The sequence below is a fragment of the Dermacentor andersoni genome, chromosome 4, assembly GCF_023375885.2.
Source record: "Dermacentor andersoni chromosome 4, qqDerAnde1_hic_scaffold, whole genome shotgun sequence".
NCBI lineage: Eukaryota > Metazoa > Arthropoda > Arachnida > Ixodida > Ixodidae > Dermacentor > Dermacentor andersoni.
The window spans coordinates 35,213,498-35,231,406 of NC_092817.1; the positions used below are offsets into that span (position 1 = coordinate 35,213,498).

General features: G+C 46.7%; 1 protein-coding gene across 2 annotated transcripts in view; it reads right to left on the reverse strand.

Moving 5' to 3' along the window:
- Positions 1-17,909, reverse strand: part of LOC126536905 (cell adhesion molecule Dscam1-like) — a 292,232-nt gene that overhangs the window by 40,100 nt on the left and 234,223 nt on the right. For both annotated transcript variants that reach the window (XM_055073599.2, XM_050183952.3), the window contains exons 8-12: positions 15,564-15,674; positions 12,805-12,966; positions 8,825-9,121; positions 6,407-6,526; positions 3,730-3,903 (exon numbers count right to left, since the gene is read on the reverse strand). In XM_055073599.2, the coding sequence (XP_054929574.1) occupies positions 3,730-3,903; positions 6,407-6,526; positions 8,825-9,121; positions 12,805-12,966; positions 15,564-15,674 (864 nt within the window). The remainder of the gene's footprint in view (positions 1-3,729; positions 3,904-6,406; positions 6,527-8,824; positions 9,122-12,804; positions 12,967-15,563; positions 15,675-17,909) is intronic.

The window sequence follows — 17,909 nt, forward strand, 5'->3', positions numbered from 1 at the left end:
TTCTCATTGACACTTTTCACCTACTTATAATATTTGAGAAGTTGATTAATTAATTAAGGCTAATTATGTAATTATGCGGAATGCAAAAAATAATCTGAGTACCTCCAAGTGACGGCAAAGAACATTACCTTCGTTCTGGCCAGCTACGTGGCACTTGCCTATTTTTACATCTTGGTGAATGATAGCTGGGACACCCTGTATATGCAGTTAGTCTGTTAAAGACCATATGCTCGTACAGCTTGCCTGTGCATGATGTCAGGAATACGGGTCGCTTGTTTCCTATTCCTAGTGGGGGCAATAGCGGCATTCGAGGCTCTGCAGCCGCACCTTGCGTCGCTCAGCTGCAGGTTTCTCCACGGCGCAAGCAGGAGCCTCGATCACATAAAGCCAGCTGCACTCGCACATTCCATACGAATAAGTGTGCAGAAAAGATATGTGGCTTCTTTCACAATTATCCCTTGAATTAAAGTTAAACAAAGATTGTGATTTTGGTGGACTTGCTTAGCCTGCTCTATCGGGAGCGGTACGGTGCGTGACTTTTTAAACGAAGTGAACTATATAATGAAGTATTTTGGAGCTTCCGAGTGGTTCATTATAAAAGTATCTGACTGCATTCAATGTGACAGATGAACCTAACTTTGAAGTATAGTGACAGAGTCTGCCAACATTGCCGAAGACGGGAAACGAGCTCATATTCTTTAGATAGGACGAATATTGGTCTTCTAAGAGGACATTCCACCGTGACAAGGACACACGTAGTAAATTTATTGCCCGTTGCGAAATATCGCAGTTCTGCTGCTGCGAACGCGGCCTCGGGTTCCCAGCCACGACCGCCACATTTCGATGGGGCAAAAGACTTGTATACTTAAGCTTGTACACTTAGGTTTAGGCTCAGGTTAAAGCAACCTCAGGTGGTAAAAGTTAATCCAAAGCCCTACACTGCGGCATTCCTCTTAATTCACAGTACTGTTTTGGGACGATCAACACCATAACTATATAAATTAATTGTCGCGAGAACAGCATAACCACCAACCGTTCCGCATATCTACTCAGACAAGAAGCGTTGTTTGGTATGTTCGGCGCGTTCTCGACGGCAAGCTTTTAGGCCTGAAAGGTTTACTGCTTCGTCCAATGTACGAAGATGGTGGTACGTGATCGAAATACAAAGGGCACTCACATAAGGTTCAAAGAAAAAAAAAACATATAATTGACGTTTCGGGGCCACTACGGGTCCCTTGCTCGGAATGAGCAGGGGAACACGAGAGGGCTTGATTATTTATAAATAAATTAACCTTCCCGCGTTCCTTTTTCTTGTGAACAAGGAACCTGTAACTCACCTGAAACGACATTTACACTAGTGCCAAATATACTAGCGTTTGTCAGTTACGTATTTGACCTGTGTCAGTTTTTTTACGCTAGTAAGCATGCATTTCAACAGAAAACAACTAGCCCAGCCTTACTGCGACAATTAAACCGGGTGTTCAAAATTAAGCTTTATGGTTTTCTTAAAGTATAGACGCTGGGAGGCACGCGAACACCACCTGTGCAAGTAAGTTATGGGGTCAGAGGGACACAAAGTGAAATAATAATTATCGCTGGCAGCAGCCCATTTAACTAAAATTGAATAATGAACTTCTTGTTGACTGCAGTAAGTGGGTATGTTTGTATTGAAAAGTTAGAGGCAGTCGTGTTTTTATATACAGTATCAGTTGGAAGAATTCTTCAAGCGTATCTGTGCTCCGAGGTATCCGACTCCAAATTTAAGTGTCGTTCACATGATTACGCATGCAAGAGAGTTAGGGGGCGCTATAACGTAAAACTATTCCAAGCTTTTCTATTCCAATTCTGCTATCAGCCCTCCGCGATTGGTCAAAAACCGTTTTTGGACCACCCCCACTTCACCTGTCTGCCACGCGACGTCAAGAAAACCGCGATACCTCCCAATCTGATATGACGTGTACACACTCATTATGCATGATTTGACCGAAAAAAGAAAAATAGTTATTTCTGATTCGACGCTTTTTCGCCATTAGCCCTCGGCTATTGGTCAAAAAATTTCGGGCAGCACCCACTTCACCTGCCTGTCATGCAACGTCACAAAACCGCAATAACTCACCGCGTCAAAGTTACGTGTACGCATTAAAGATGCATTATTATGCCGAACAAAACTGAATTTTCTTCTGAATAGCCGCAGGCTGCCCCGTTCCGAAAGGAATAAAAGATGGCTGCCGCCGATCGCTCAGCAGCTGGCTACTCGCACCTGCCGGAGAGCATGAGTTTATTTGCGCATAATAAAACTTCTTGCGTGGCCGTGTAACGTTTTCGAGCACTATCGGCACGTTTACAACCTCATTCTGCCAACTCTTCTTTGCTGAGGATCCGTTTTAGCGTCATTCTTAAGCTTCCGTTGCACGCCGCCGCGATTTTCGACCAGCTGCACCGCGCTAAGTAAGGCAAAGCGGACCAATCGCAGACGCCGGCACCACCACCCTCTTCATCCAGTTATCAATTTTCAGTGCACTGGCTCTGCCCCGTCGAATCCCTCTCCACTTGAGCATGCTCCTCGCATCTTGTCAGCCAATTAGATACGACAAGCCGCTCAATGTAGGCAATTTTATTTGTTTTTCAAGTAAACAAAAGTGACCTCCTATGAACGTGGAGAGCGTTTGATTGGTCGGTTCAGAAAACCCTGCGGGTGACCACCTGGCGCTTGCGTCGCGGTTACGCAAATTTGACGTCAGGAGATTGGAATAGAAAGATTTTGGAGTAGTTTTACGTTATAGGGCCCAGGATCGGCGCAAAGCTCCTCCCTGATGTGACGCGGCTGTTGCATGCGGCGTTTAGTCTGACAACAGGGCGGAGGCATAGACAAAGATGACAACTGTTTCCCTTCCCCTCTCGGCTGGCGAAAAAAAAAAAAAATCGAAGAACCCGGAACCGCTGTCGTAACACGCGACCGCGCAGCTTGTAACGATGGCAGCAGCTGTTTTGCCGAGTTAATGGTGTGAGTGGAGAAGCCGGCGAGCAGTGCGCAGGCGTAATGGTGACTAGACGTGCGGGCATGGTCCTTGCCTGGGCTACGCAAATAAGATGACTGGTGATTTACAAGTATTGTAAGTTTTATTGAAATCAAGAGCAACAACTGCGCTGCACACCGCGCTGTCATATCTTGATTTAGCCAGCCGAGAGGGGAAGGGGAGCTGACCGAGTGCCTATGGGTTTTGCAGATACGCTGCATGACTGCATGAGATACATCTATGAGATGACGCGGTGGTTCTGTGTTCGGATATCTAGCCTTTCTACTTACGTATAAACTAAATGCTTTCTTTTTGAGCTGCCGAGCCCTCCTGGAGAAATAAAGAAAGAAGACTTCGATATAAAGCAGAGTCAGGGTCGTGGGAGTAAGGGCCCGCCGTCTCTGTACAGCCTCTGCGCATTTCTGCTCTTGAGCCTCTATCGCCTTCGATAACATCTTTTGTGGGCACATTCGTGAGCACCTTCAACGGACTCGCTCACCCCTTCGTTCCTCTTCTCCCTTCACTTCCCGCTCTTTGTGTTTCCCTTGTCTTTCGTTTCCGGTATCCTTCGTATCTCTTCCTCTTAGAGGCAGGCAAGCGTCGTGCCGCTTCCGGAGGAAGTTGCCGTGCAAGCCTACAGGCGTCCTGCTCCTTGTTTACGTTTTTCGCTTCTAATCGCAGCAAATAGCGGTAAGCGCGGAAAGACACGTACTGTGCACGGTGACCTTGACGACCTTGCTGAGTCCCTGTCCGACGCCATTGGTCGCCTGACAGAGGAAGAAGCCGGCGTCTTCCTCCTTGGCGTCGTTGATGGCCAGCGAGCCGTTCTCGAACACCTGGACGTGCGCGCTGCTCATCACCGGCTTGAAGTCGCGCGCCGCCTCACCTGCGTATGCGAGGAGCACGCGTGCGTGAGGACCCCAGTGCGGGGATGTGCTATAAGACAAAAGCAGCGAGTAAGCTACATACATACATACATACATACATACATACATACATACATACATACATACATACATACATACATACATACATACATACATACATACATACACGCACACACACACGCACGCATGCACGCACACACAAACGCATACAGAAGCACTTTCATGCCTAGGAACTTTCGACATTGCGCCTTCGGCAATTTGTTGAACTTCACCGTAATACACCAGCCTAAGTTATTGGCAGCGTTTAAGAAGTTATATTTGAAAAGATCGGCCGAGTTTCCAGAGGTTTTTGTTAATAACGTCGACAGGGTACTTCCTTCTAATGTCATATACATACGCAACCCAATCGGCAGGTGGTGCTGTGTTATCGCTGTGCATTAGCCAGCACCAAAACACATGTTATAATGCATTCTTAAGCTCCGACTAAACGCCTTAAATGGGTATGCTATTAAAAGGAAGGACTCAATCGACGTTTCGACTTGAAACTTGTTGAAACTCGGCCGATCTTCGCGAATATATATATTTTAAAAATTCACTGGTGTATTACGATGAAGTTTAATAGAGTGCTGAAGGGACAATGCTTTAAAATTTCTGAGCATGAATACTCCTAAAGTATAGTTCTAGTACAAGGGCCCGTTTTATACGGCAATGAGGCTTGGGCTGATTGACACACAAAATTCACGCTCTTGGTGAACGTTTGGTGCCACTATGTCTCTTTAGAGCACAGCTTTAGGCGCCCGCTTCTGCGTTGCACGTCGGCGTCGGCGCAACCGGCAGAACGAACGAACCCACCTAAGGATGACAAAAGAGAGCGAACACGGAGCGCAGCCGAGGGAGAAAAACGGCGATAAGGAGAGGGCGAGGAGGAAAGCGATGGAGGAGGGTACATTGGAGGCATGAGGGGGAAAGAAAAGGAGGGGAGTATGGCGAAAGGGTGAGGAGGAAAGTGGAGTGCCGCACGAGGCGTACTCTACCACCCATGGATAAAAAAAAAAGAGCGAACGCGTAGCGCAGCGGAGGATAAAAGATGGCGACAGCGAAGGGAGCGCGAAGAGGAGAATACAGTGGAAGCATGAGGAGGAAAGCGGAGGAGGTGAGTATGGCAAAAGTGTGAGGAGGAAAGCGGAGTGTCGCAAGAGACGTGCTCCACGGCGGCGACGCACTACGACATGGCGCCATAGTAGTGCGCGCCGTAGCGTTACTGTACATGCTACCAAAGAGAGCAACCTTTGATAGCTAATACATTGTATAAATCTAGCGCACCGTAGCGCGCCGTCGCCCTGTCGCCGAAGACGTCATTACTAAGGCATGCGGCAAGCGCGTCCACCGATGCCATATATGGAAACAAAGCGCTGGCGCGGGCTTCGGACCCACTGAGCATGTCGTACTTCGCCTGCGCGGGCGTCGCTACAGAATGCGCTCCGTGCGAGCCACGCGTTTCCGTGTTCGTGCTTTCTTTCTGAACAATGAGTGACGCAACTGGTGGATGTGCTTCGTCTGCCGTTGCTGCCAAACAAGCTGCCCGAGCAGATGCTCAGCGCCGCCGCCGAGGGGACCCTGCTGTTCAGATTGAAATTATTTCCCTCAATATATGGCGAATTCAAAATACCTAAACAGCTGCGCTCAAATTTCGTATTACAGAGTATCGTAATCGTTGGTGAATTTTTTAAAGCACCACTGCATATATTATAGCCTTGTCGTACGTTCCAACTACTCGTACAATACCTTGTTCATCGTGCCATGCATTGGCACTTTTAAAGTATCGCTTCAGGACCGCCACAACAGTTCCTGGTTGTTGCGCCACGTTGCAGGGTAACCTTGGGAGCGGTGCGGCGTCTTGTACAGGAAATATTAGAATACAGGACGCAGTCTTTAACAAAGGTTGAACTTTGTAAACGGAGGACTGATTACTTATTTACGAGAAAAGTTGGCTCGTACAGGCGTTGATAAGGTTCATTGTGTGGGGAAATGAAGTGGTCAAGGGGTTCCGAAGGCGATCGATCACAGAATGCATGCGACGCCGATATAGCACGAGTGAAGGTGTACAGCGAGCATTGAAATAAAATTGTTAACAACACAATTGGGCTAGTTGGTGCATTTTTCAAGGTCGAGGCAATAATAAGCGAAATGAGAAACAAAGAACAAGGCCAGTGCCTTCTGCTTCGTCTCTTATTTTGCTGCACTTAATTATATCTCAGCCTTGAAAGTAAAATTTCGATAACTTCTTAATCGGCTGTACTTTGCATATAACTTAATATGCAACCACTGAAGGGAAAATCTTGACTCACTGTTGCCAAAATGGCAACGACAGGAGCGGCCAGTCGGGACATCTTCAAGCGAAGTGCTGCCGCCGAATTTATTGCGTTTTTTCTCTCTCTCTTCAAGTTCATCTCTTTTGTTTACCGTACAGTAGGAAAAAATAAACGAAAAAGCTTTCCAAACCTTCGGCTTTCGTCCATCGAATCCTTGGCTTGGGAAAACCATCTGCTTCACAGTCGATGACCACACTTTTGCCCTTGATGACAGATGTTTCTGTTGGTTCGATAATCCACTGCGGTGGAACTAATAAAGAAAGAAAAGAAAAGAAAGCTGCGCTAAGTCTTGCATATTGATAAACTACATAATTAATATGTCACGCTCTGCTGATAACTCAAATGGTCAGGTAATTAAAGAAGCCACTTTACGCAAACATGCTAGATGTTTTGTTTTTGTGTCCTTTCAAAGCGCTAAACAAACCTTAACGTCCTTAAGTTAGAGACGTTTTGCAGTTATAAGGCTCAACAACATTGCAAGAGTTGTACAAGGGTTGTGCACGCTTAATGGGGAGTGTACGCCCCAAAGCTTTTGCGACGTTAAAGCACCGAACTAATATCTTCGATTGCATGCCTCGACAGCCGACTACTATCTGATGACTTTGTTTTGGGTCCTTGACATGAATGGAAGCGGCACATAATGGCTCCAGCCTTTTTACAAGCTACTGGACTGGACACACAGCTGTGGGGATGCCACAAGGTGAAGGGCACATACGATCTTCTTTCTGTTAATCATCTGTCCCGCTTCCGTAATGCAGAGTAGCAGGCAAGAGCACTCTACAGATCAGTCCGATCTCAGTGCTTTACTGCAAATAAATAACACACCAAACTGTATTATAAAGCGAACGCTGCCTTTTTGTTTGTTACTAAACGCAGCATTTTCGGAGAGTTGCGACTTGAGCTGCTTGCTCCAGCATTTAAAAAACATCAGAACCAGCACAGAGCGATAACACTGACATACTCTATACAGTAAAGCGTACAGTATGCGTGTTTAGTTAGTCTGTGCACAATACAGGTCAGTACAGTATGTGTGTGTGTGGGGGGCGGGGGGGAGTGTGTTTGGTGAGTGTACTCTCACTGTGTGCTGCGTTGTGGCGCTGTGCAGTAGTTCAATCTTCCAAGTTCTTACACGCAGCTACAATTATTCGAGCGAGATCTGTTTTAAAATAGATGGTAAAACTTGAATGTCTTGCGTAAGCTGTCCCACGCATAAGCGTAAGCAATAGGTGGCCTAAGTGACCATGAAAGGACACTTGGCAGGAAAGCGCGAGCGAAAAGTTACCATACAGGCGGCAGTTTGTTTTACCCTTCTCGTGTCGCCTGCAGAGCACCGACGAGCAATCGATCGCTTCTAATTTAGCTTCATATAACTTGTCCCGACGGCTCTGAAAACACCGAAGGAAACACCAGGCGCGCCGCCCTTACGAAGCCACAAAGCCGCACAGGCTCGTCGTCACGCTTAACCTGCTTTTGTGTGGCACACGTTGAAAAAAAAAAAGAGAGAGAGAAAGAGAGAAAATTGTATATGTGCTTTTTAATGAGAGCTTTGCCTGGGCACACGCCCATCGCGTTACTGCAAGTGACACGTGAATAATAAGCAGATGAACTTGGCTAAAGTGCTTCATATCCACTTATCGATGCGCCTACCTGAAACTTAATCTAAGACGCCTATACATAGTTCACTCTTTTTGTTCATAATACGTTTTAGTTTATCGGCCTCTACGTATTGGCTATGAGACTGCGGGTCATACGAATCGCGTTTGAAATGTAGCTTCATGATATGTGTCGCTTCTCTTAGTTGGTTCATGCTTGCAGGCTTATACAGCAGTGCAAGTACGCGCTTGTCTCTGTCTCTTTCTGTCCGCTTCTCTCACTTTCGTTCGAAGTGAACTCTTGTTTAAATTTGAGCCGTATGAAATGTCCTATGCAAGAACTCAAGCGCGCAACGCACACTTCTGGTCTCCAAGAAGAGTATATGGGGCAGTCGGCTTGGACTTCTTGATGCATACTGTTTCGGCATATTTCCGTCGTGCTTGTGAAGTGCCCACAAGTGTGCCGAAAATAACTCAGAAGCGAGAGTGAGAAATTAAAGATATGGGAACCGCCTAAGAAGGGCACGTTTAAACGCGAAATGCTATCAGTGTGTTGTAATGTAGGCTATACCATATCTGTAACAGAATCAATAATCGAGGCAGCATGGCTGCCCTTCGGGGCTCGAGTGTTAAGGCTAAATTAGATGTCGACATAACGAAATTGAATTCTGAGGTTTTACGTGCCAAAACCACCATTTGATTATGAGGCAAGCCGTAGTAGAGGATTCCTGATTTATTTTGACCACCAGGGGATCGTTCACGTGATCCCAAGCACTTTGTTTTTGTTTTTGCATTTCACTCTCACCGAAATGCGGCCGCCGGGGCCGGGATTCGATCCCCCGAGCTCGTGCTTAGCAGCGCAACACCACAGTCGACAAGTCACCGCGGCGGGTCCGACGTAACGAAAGCCGACTGATTCTGCGCGATGCCTGCTTACGAGTGTTGTGCATACGCACCGTGGATGACCATGACAGCCGAGTGGCTGGCGCTGCCGGCCTCATTCTGGGCGACGCAGGTGTAATTGCCGCGGTACTCCAGCCGCAGCGCCTTGAAGAGCAGCGTGGACGTGAAGCCGGACACGGTGTTGACGAGTATGCCGGCCGTGTCCGGGTTCGACTCGCTGATGGGGTCGCCGTCCTTGATCCAGCTGATGTTGATGGGCAGGTCGCCGCTTACCACGGCGCACATAACCGACGCCCGCTGACCCTCGCGCAGGGACGCCGGGTAGCTGAATGGCTCGATGGCAGGCTTCACTGCATCGCGCGTGTTTAGGAGGAAGGTTTAAGAGGAAGCTTTAGCTCGGGCCCAACTCCGACGCGGCCTATTCAAATACATGTAAAATGCAGAAACGCTTTTCTAAGATAACCCATGGACCTATTTTAATGAGCTTTGTTGCATTTGAGAGAGAAAATTAAATTCCAGTGACTGTTTAGGCGAAATTTCTATTTAGGGCCTGAATTTTGTTCGAAGAATATAGAAGCACGAAGTGTACAAATTAATAGCTCTGCATCAAGAACAGATATCGCGGTTCTGCGAACGGCATCGATTAGATAATTCAACGTGGACAAATTCGTTATGTCAATTTATATCTTACGTCAATTTGTCACGTTGTGTACAAGCGTTCTGCAAAAGCTGCAGTTCCATAATAATGAGTTTTTTTAGTTTCATGTGTAACATATCAATTTTGTCCTATCAGGTGTCCTATGTCCTGTGTACTATCATATGCAATTCACAGAATTGTGATATCGTTTCTCATTGCTGACTTAGAGAGTTGTAAACTTGATAGTATCTTTTTCTGAAATTTTTCAATTTTTACCAATTTTTAATAAAAAATTGACAATCTAGATTAAAAATTCGAAACAAAGGATCACTAGATTTTAAGTTTTTCTTTTAAATGCAACAAACCTCGTCAAATTTGATGCAGTAGTTGCCGAGAAAAGCGAATTCTCCTTTTGCATCTATTTAGGTAGGAGCACCCGAGCTAAAGCTTCCTCTTAAGGCCCATCAGTCAATGCAGTAGAACCTCCTTATAGTGAAATTGCCGCAACCCGACAACATAAATAAAAAAAGAACGTTACATCAGAATTTTTGCTATATCCGCATTTCGCCATTTAGTCATTCTGTAGCTATAATAAAAGTTTTAAAGTACACTTCACTAATTCTAGTTCAGAAGAGTGCAATTTTGTTCTTTAAATAAACGAAGATTACACATCTTAGGTTACGTCTTTGGTTTCATCATATAAGTGTCGACTTCGTAAACCAGCTTCTGTTTGCCGACAAAGGCACAGCCTCTCGCTTTGACATGATGGACGGTTCACTGGCAGGAAGATAAAATTATGGAAAGAGTGAGGTAAGGAAAGGAGGGGAAGCGTGCGAAAAGAAAAATAATGAAGCTAGAAAACTGAGCGTGACGAAGAGAGGATAGCAGGAAAGAGAAAAGTTAGTGAAGGGATGAATAAAAGAAGGAAGCGGAAGGGAACATACATAGTACGAGGACTTAGGAAGCTGTGCAGGCCAGATAGATAGATAGATAGATAGATAGATAGATAGATAGATAGATAGATAGATAGATAGATAGATAGATAGATAGATAGATAGATAGATAGATAGATAGATAGATAGATAGATAGATAGATAGATAGATAGATAGATAGATAGATAGATAGATAGATAGATAGATAGATAGATAGATAGATAGATAGATAGATAGATAGATAGATAGATAGATAGATAGATAGATAGATAGATAGATAGATAGATAGATAGATAGATAGATAGATAGATAGATAGATAGATAGATAGATAGATAGATAGATAGATAGATAGATAGATAGATAGATAGATAGATAGATAGATTTGTCGGTCGGTCGCTGTGTGTGTGTTTTACAAATATTTCGCAAATAAATCACGTAGCACCACCAATCCAAATCATCTTCTAAGCTCCTCCCTCGCTGACGATATACACCACCTCCCACTTCGGAGACGCGAACTTTGTCACATTCCGACATCCAGAATAATGCGCTGAGAGTTCGCGTGTACATCTGTTACAGCAACGTTGACTGCCAGCCGGCATAAGCCACGACACGGAAACTATTACGTTCCACGGTGTCGTGTACTCGTGAAAGTCGCGCACTCCTTTCCGCGCGGTCATTGTTTGTGGGTCGTGTTTCGAGCGCTATGTAGGGTCGCTGCGTTGAGCGCAAGCTGCAGTTTCATCTCACGTAGCGCGTGCCTCAGCACGGCGGCTCTCGCGTGGCGAGGCGTGGCATTCTAGGCGTGTCAGCGCGAAGCTACGCGCGTCTTGCCGAGCTGGAACAGCTAGCCAAGCAGGCGAGGATACTCACGCGTAATACGCGGCGCTGCGTCGACTCGACTGTTTCAACTGGACGTACAGGTTTTCTGTTAGGGCTCACTTTAGTTAAGGTCAACTGAGCGAGGTCATGACGGCAGCCACGTTCCTCGACTTTGCATAGATTCTTATCTACTGTGGAAAGAAAAAAAAAGGCGCCAGGGTTGTAAAAAAAGTTTTCGAGCGTGACTGCTTGACTGAGTATGAGTCGTGAAATTTGGAGTGATTTAGAGGATGCGAATTAAAGGCGGCGAAGCTTGCGCTAAAGTGTTGGAGTGTCTAGTCAATTAAGCACTTGACTGGTCGACTAAGGATGTGCGGTTCTCACGCGCACTTTTTATTTATATTTTAGTAGAAAAATACAGTTTGACAACTCGCAATTACATCTGGGCCTTTGGAGGGCAATATTTTACACTAAGTTTTATAAATTTCTTAAAATGTGTTATAAAACTTGGGGTAGCGTTCCAGCTCATTTTCCTAGCAACTGGAGCAGATATTAGTGACCTGCTACTTGTTAGTTAAATGTGAATACTTCAGCTACTCACGGGGTGATTCAAGTGCTACCTTGTCGCCTGCTAAATAGGACCGAAGGTGCGAAGAAGGAACGAATTAAACGGGAGTTTAGAGGTAAATGCGAGAGAAATGCGTTAGCATTACGTCGTACCTCTTTGAGGCCGCCCCGGATCTACGATTTAAACCGCGTTAACCACATTGCAAAATGTTGTTCAGGAGCTAAGTGCAACTATATATATAAACGGCCGAAGTAAATAAACCTTTCGCCCATTTGTCCGTTCATTTCGAATGTTTATAAACCACTGGATGCGCAGAAACATTCACTCGATATATATATATATATATATATATATATAAAGACGATTGCGCACAGAGCTATGAAACATCCGACACATTTATTTCTCTAACACTGCAAATGTTATAATTGTTATCGCATCGCAAAAGTCCTAGCAGAGCTTCGGGGTTCAAAATCTAGGTACGATTTCACGTCAAGGCATTGATTTCCCATAAAAGTGTCAAGACCGACATTTGTATCAGTCTGTGTCCGATTCGCTTCCGCTTGACGCGTCGGCGCTTCGCTGTGCAGCGGAAAAAGCCTTTCGGACGTTGAGGTTCGAGTGCGCATACACAAGTTTTGGCAGGCGATCCCCTGCGAGCCTGTTGCGTAGCTTGGCGTGCGCATTTCCAAACTCGGACCAGTTTCTTTCACGTGTCGTAGAAAACGGGGGAATCTGCAGTACGCGACGGGCGAGGGGGCTCAAAGTTTGGTTGAAGCAAAGTCCTTGCCACCACGTGGATTTATACAGGTAATTCGCAGACTCCAAAGCTCCATCTTTTGACCAAACTTTTAGATACTTTGGAAGGAGTCGCATCATAACAGAAAAATTCTGCGGGGAAGCTCTTTCTTTTCTTTTTCAATTTTATTCTGCTTGGAAAAAAGAAGGAAAAGAACCTGTTTTTCCCCTAAATATTCAATGTTTTCTCCAACCGCTTACGTCTCTACTTTCCACTCTTGCACTCCTCATGCTAACGCAATTAAAAAAAGAAAACGTGTTCGTCGCGAACGATGCTCACCTTTGACGCTGATGTAGACGGTGCTCTGTGCAGTGTGGCCGTCTTTGTCCTTGGCGACGCAGGTGTACGGTCCTTCGTCCGTGGCCCTCTCCATGTGGTACACTTCGAGGGATCCGTTGTCGTGCACTTTCTGCCGGTGATTGTAGGGCAGCCGGACACCCGCTGCACAGTACCGGATTAAACGAGTACTGACATAACGTTCTAGACTTCTTTCTTTGCATTGAACGAAGGTATTCGACGTCGAAACCCTAGAAAACGAAAATACTATTGAAGTTTTTACTACTGTATAATTACTATAACCTATTATGGAAGTTTTTCTATGAACCAGTCTCGGTTTTGCTTCCCACGAGATATACATCTGATGACATCATGACCCAGAAGGTGGTCACGTGGGAGCACAACATCGTGACATCTTGGCACTCACTTCGGCTTGCTGAGCTGTTCGCCGTGCTAATATTCAATCTAACAGGCGACAGAAAGCCGAAACGATTGCCAAAACGTCACGATACCTCACGACGTTCTTCTGCTCCCACGTGACCATCTTCTGCGCCATGACGTCATGACACGCACACTTCCTGGAAAACGAAGCAGAAACTGATTCGTAAAAGAAAGCACTTATATTAAGTAAATTATTTAGGACCCTCTGGCACTCCCTAGTAATTTTTTCGACGGTTTCGAGTTCTAGGACCTTCATTTAACGCAATAGTTGAAAAGTCCAAATTGCTTGACGTATGGTGGGTTGCGGGCCTGACGAACTTCTCATTTCCTTCCTCATGACGCGGGCCGTTCTACCTCAGTTAAGCGCTGGTGCCCCACGTGGAATTTCTTGGAAAATTTCTTCGGCCTCTTTTTTTTATTATTGTTGTAAGCCGCCAACGGCTATGCTCACTTTGTTTACTCCCGTGTACAGTTTTCTCAAGGCAGCTTGACGTACTCGTAAATGGAGCGACCTTTCACAAGTTACAGAGATGAGGTCTTGGACTGCTGCCATCCATAACACCGACGTTATTCTTGTACTTCAGCGGCGCCTACACATATCAGGCAATGTTCATAGCGCCTTGCACGTTATCGATAATTATGGTTTTACTGGTGTTTAATGGCTCGACGTTAATTAACCATTCGACTGAGTGAGTTGTTCGCTGTGCACAGAAAACATATATTGCCGGTATACTCTAGCAAGATATCGTTCATAAGCGTCATGGTTTTTGGGCTAAAGCATCAATCCCCTCTTCGGCAGTACTGTAATAGTATGTTGAGCTTTGAAGTCCAACATGATTATGTTACGCATTCATTATGAAGCAAACCTTTCTTTGCGAACGCTCCTGGACTTTCCTGACCACGGCTGCTAGGTACTGCTGTTGTCTTTCCGAATGGTTCTTACAAATATATTTGTATATTTGGCTTATAATGAGTGCGTAAGATAATAATGTAGGACTTCAAAGCTCAACATATTATTCCAGTGCTGCCGAAGAGGAAATTGATGTGATATATATATATATATATATATATATATATATATATATATATATATATATATATATATATATATATATATATATATATGGCATGCATTAAGTGACTGATAGCGGATCGAACCTCGTTCCCCCAACATAGTAGCCCGATGCTCTAACCAGTAGGCCACAGTCGCGTTCCTGCTCTCTCTCTCTCTCTCTCTCTCTCTCTCTTTGCTTTATGCCTGACATGTAACAGAGTGAACCCAATGCAACGGTACAAGAAGATCACATTACGGTGAATCGTGAGCTGTTTGCTGACTACATATTATTAGCATTTCGGAATGTGCAACAAGAGAGAGAGAGAGAGAGAGAAGTCATAAGGGAAATGCAGGGAGGTTAACCAGGCTGAGCCTGGTAGGCTACCCTACACTGGGAACCCACTCCGTCCCATACGTCTGCATTTTCTCCACTTCGACAAAGTGCTACACAGATTAGCAAAATTGGTCATATACGCTTCTAGCGTGCCAGCGCCAACTAGCCCTTTGAGATGACCGCCGCTAGTGCAGCGAGTATCGCGAATAGTAATGCGTATATGGCGAGTAATGCGTATAGCACGGGAGCGCGTGAGCACATTCGTGCGCGCCAGTTTTCGTTACTCCGAAGATGCAGGAATGAAATGGACAAATTAAGAGCATTTTATTAACAGCTCCACGAAGGCTTCGCCTCACATAGGGAAAGGGACAGGGGGCAGGGAAAGCGACAAATGTAGGCTCTGTTCAGAAACAGGAACACTAACACACATAATGTGGGAATGCACCTCGCTCCCGTTCTCTCATCCCCCCGTCAGCAGCGAGACTGACTGGACAGCCTGGCTCAGTTCCGGGGACGTCGACCGACAACTTGAACTGGTGGACTGGGCGGAAAAGGCCAAGCAGGCCCAGGGCCTTACTTGAGCCCTAACCCTCAGCCACGTCCCTCTTTACCCTTCCCCCTTCTTATAAAGTTTATCACCACCACATAGATTCCAAGATGCACGCTGGATGGGGATAATTGTTTTTTCAGATAAACTTTGAGGTATATTTGTTTTAGCATTGCTACGCTCTTATTCTCTTGACGCTGCTGATTAACAAGCGAACTGATTTCATTTAATTACAATAAACGGCCGCGATCAGTGCTAATAACCGATGCAGCGTCGTGCATGCAGCGTGGTAAAAATTTAACGCGTTAAATTTTTTTACCGGCTTACGTGCGTCCAAAAATTCAAAAAGCGGCGGTTCCCATAAACCCGAAATGTATATACAGTACCTCGCTCCCAGTTGATGGACTCGAGTGGGTATCCGGCCACAGGACATACGATGCTCAGAATTTCTCCGGCGACGACCGTCAGGTTCCGCATCGGCCGCACAACAGGTCGGCCTGCGAAAACGTTCTGCAATGAGCGCAATTTTCCGAGAGCGAACGCCTCGTTGCTCGCGCGTTATACGTTGCCAAACAAGCGCCAACGGAGAAAATTAAGGTGTCGCTAGGCCAAATTTGTGATTACTTGACGAACGTAAGACACTATTGGAGAGTTGTAGGGCCTGAGACGAAGGGTCCGAAATTTGGTTCAAGCATGACGGGTGGCTCGAGTGTCAGAGAGTATGAGGCACGCAAAGTGCCTCGAGCGGCCAGTCGCGCCGCAATTTTGCGCGCATTTGCGGGCTTTTTTTCACGCTCGGAAAAATACTTTTACGTAGCACGTATTGAGCAACAGAAAGCTGCATCGGGAGTTTATCATGTCACTCTACAATTTTCTCTTTGTGACTTTTCAACGAATTATTATCTTCGATAAGTTGATTAATTAATTAAGACTAATTATATAGTTAGAGTGAGTGAACAAATTGAGAATTGAGAATGAAATAATTTGAGTATCTCCAAGCGACGGCAAACAACATTACCTTCGTTCGGTCCATCCACGTGGCAAATGCATATTTGGAACAAAATCTGCAACCGAGCTGACAGCGAACTGCATCGCAGTTGCACATGGAATCCATTTCGGCATCCCCTAGACGAAACAAAGGCCAAGTCATACCAGCGCGACCGCCTGGCCCGCCTCATGCACACCATCACACAACAACAAAGAAAAGACGCTGTTATCAAGAGCCTGGAAGCCAAGTGTCTGCCGGACACGCCAACGGAAACCCACCCGCCCTACGGGGGGCTGCCCAACGCGTGGCTCGGCCGAGACATTACCATATCCGAGGTACGGGTAGCACTGCACGAGCTGAACACCCGCTCAGCAGCCGGCCCCGATCTCGTTACCAACAAGATGCTACGCAACCTGGACGTTGCTTCGATAGAGGCCCTAACCTATTACTTCAATGAATCCTGGCATTCGGGCAGGCTCCCCCGACAGTGGGAAACGGCAAGAACGATCCTGGTTCCGAAACCGGGCAAACCACTGGACATCGGCAACCTGCGTCCCATATCGCTTACGTCCTGCGGGGGCAAGGTGCTGGAGCACGTGGTCACCAACCGGTGGCAGGAATACCTAGAGAAGGAAGGCCTCTATCTTGACACGATGATCGGCTTCCGGCGCAGACTCAGCACACAAGATGCCATGTTACAACTCAAACAAGAAATCATCGACAACAAGACACAAGACAGCAAAGTAATTCTGGGGCTCGATTTACAAAATGCATTCGACAAAGTCAAACACTCAGCTATATTGGCGCAAGTATCAAGACTCAACATGGGGGTAGAGCTACAATTGTATTCAAGACTTCTTGACCAAGCGCACGGTGGAACTACACGCCGGAGACCTCAAGCTCCCCGAAGACAAGCTCGGCAGTACGGGTACTCCGCAGGGTTCGGTCATCTCGCCGTTGCTCTTTAACCTCGTCATGATCGGGGTAGCGAGGGCAGTAGCGGGGACCGGCGTCCGGCATACGATCTACGCCGACGACATTACGCTGTGGGCGGCCGGCGGCACCGACGCCAGCATCGAGCAACAGCTGCAAGCGGCGGTTACCGCCATCGAGCAGCACCTTGACGGCACAGGCCTAATGTGCTCAGCCGCCAAATCCGAGCTGTTCGTCCTCACACCGCTTCGACCGGGATGGAGGCGCGCTCCCCTTCGGGAGTGTGACCACATCAAGATTGTGACCACATCAAGATTGTGCGTGCGTGACAGTCTCGTGCGCCTCGTCCAGTCGTTCGTGATCAGTCACATCGCCTACGTTGCGGCCTACCTCAACTGGCAGGTCACTGACAGGACCAAGATCAACATGCTGATCAGACGGGCTTACAAGACGGCGCTGGGCTTAATGGAGACCACGAGTACGGCTCGGCTCCTGCAGCTTGGCCCGTCAATAACACCCTAGAAGAAATAGCCGAGGCGCAGCTCACCGCGCAAATGGAGCGCCTCTCTACCACCAAGACGGGCTGCAGTATACTGACGTCCCTGGGCTACAACCCCCAAGCTCCCAGCCGGCAACCGTGCGAGATCACAGAGGAGGCGCGGGCCCACATTTACGTGGACCCCATCCCGAAGAACATGCACCCAGAGTACAACCAAGAACGGCGGCAGGCGCGGGCCAAGGCCCTCACCGAACAACACGCCCAAGACCCGCACGCCCAGTACGCGGACGCCGCGGAATACAAGTGGGAAGG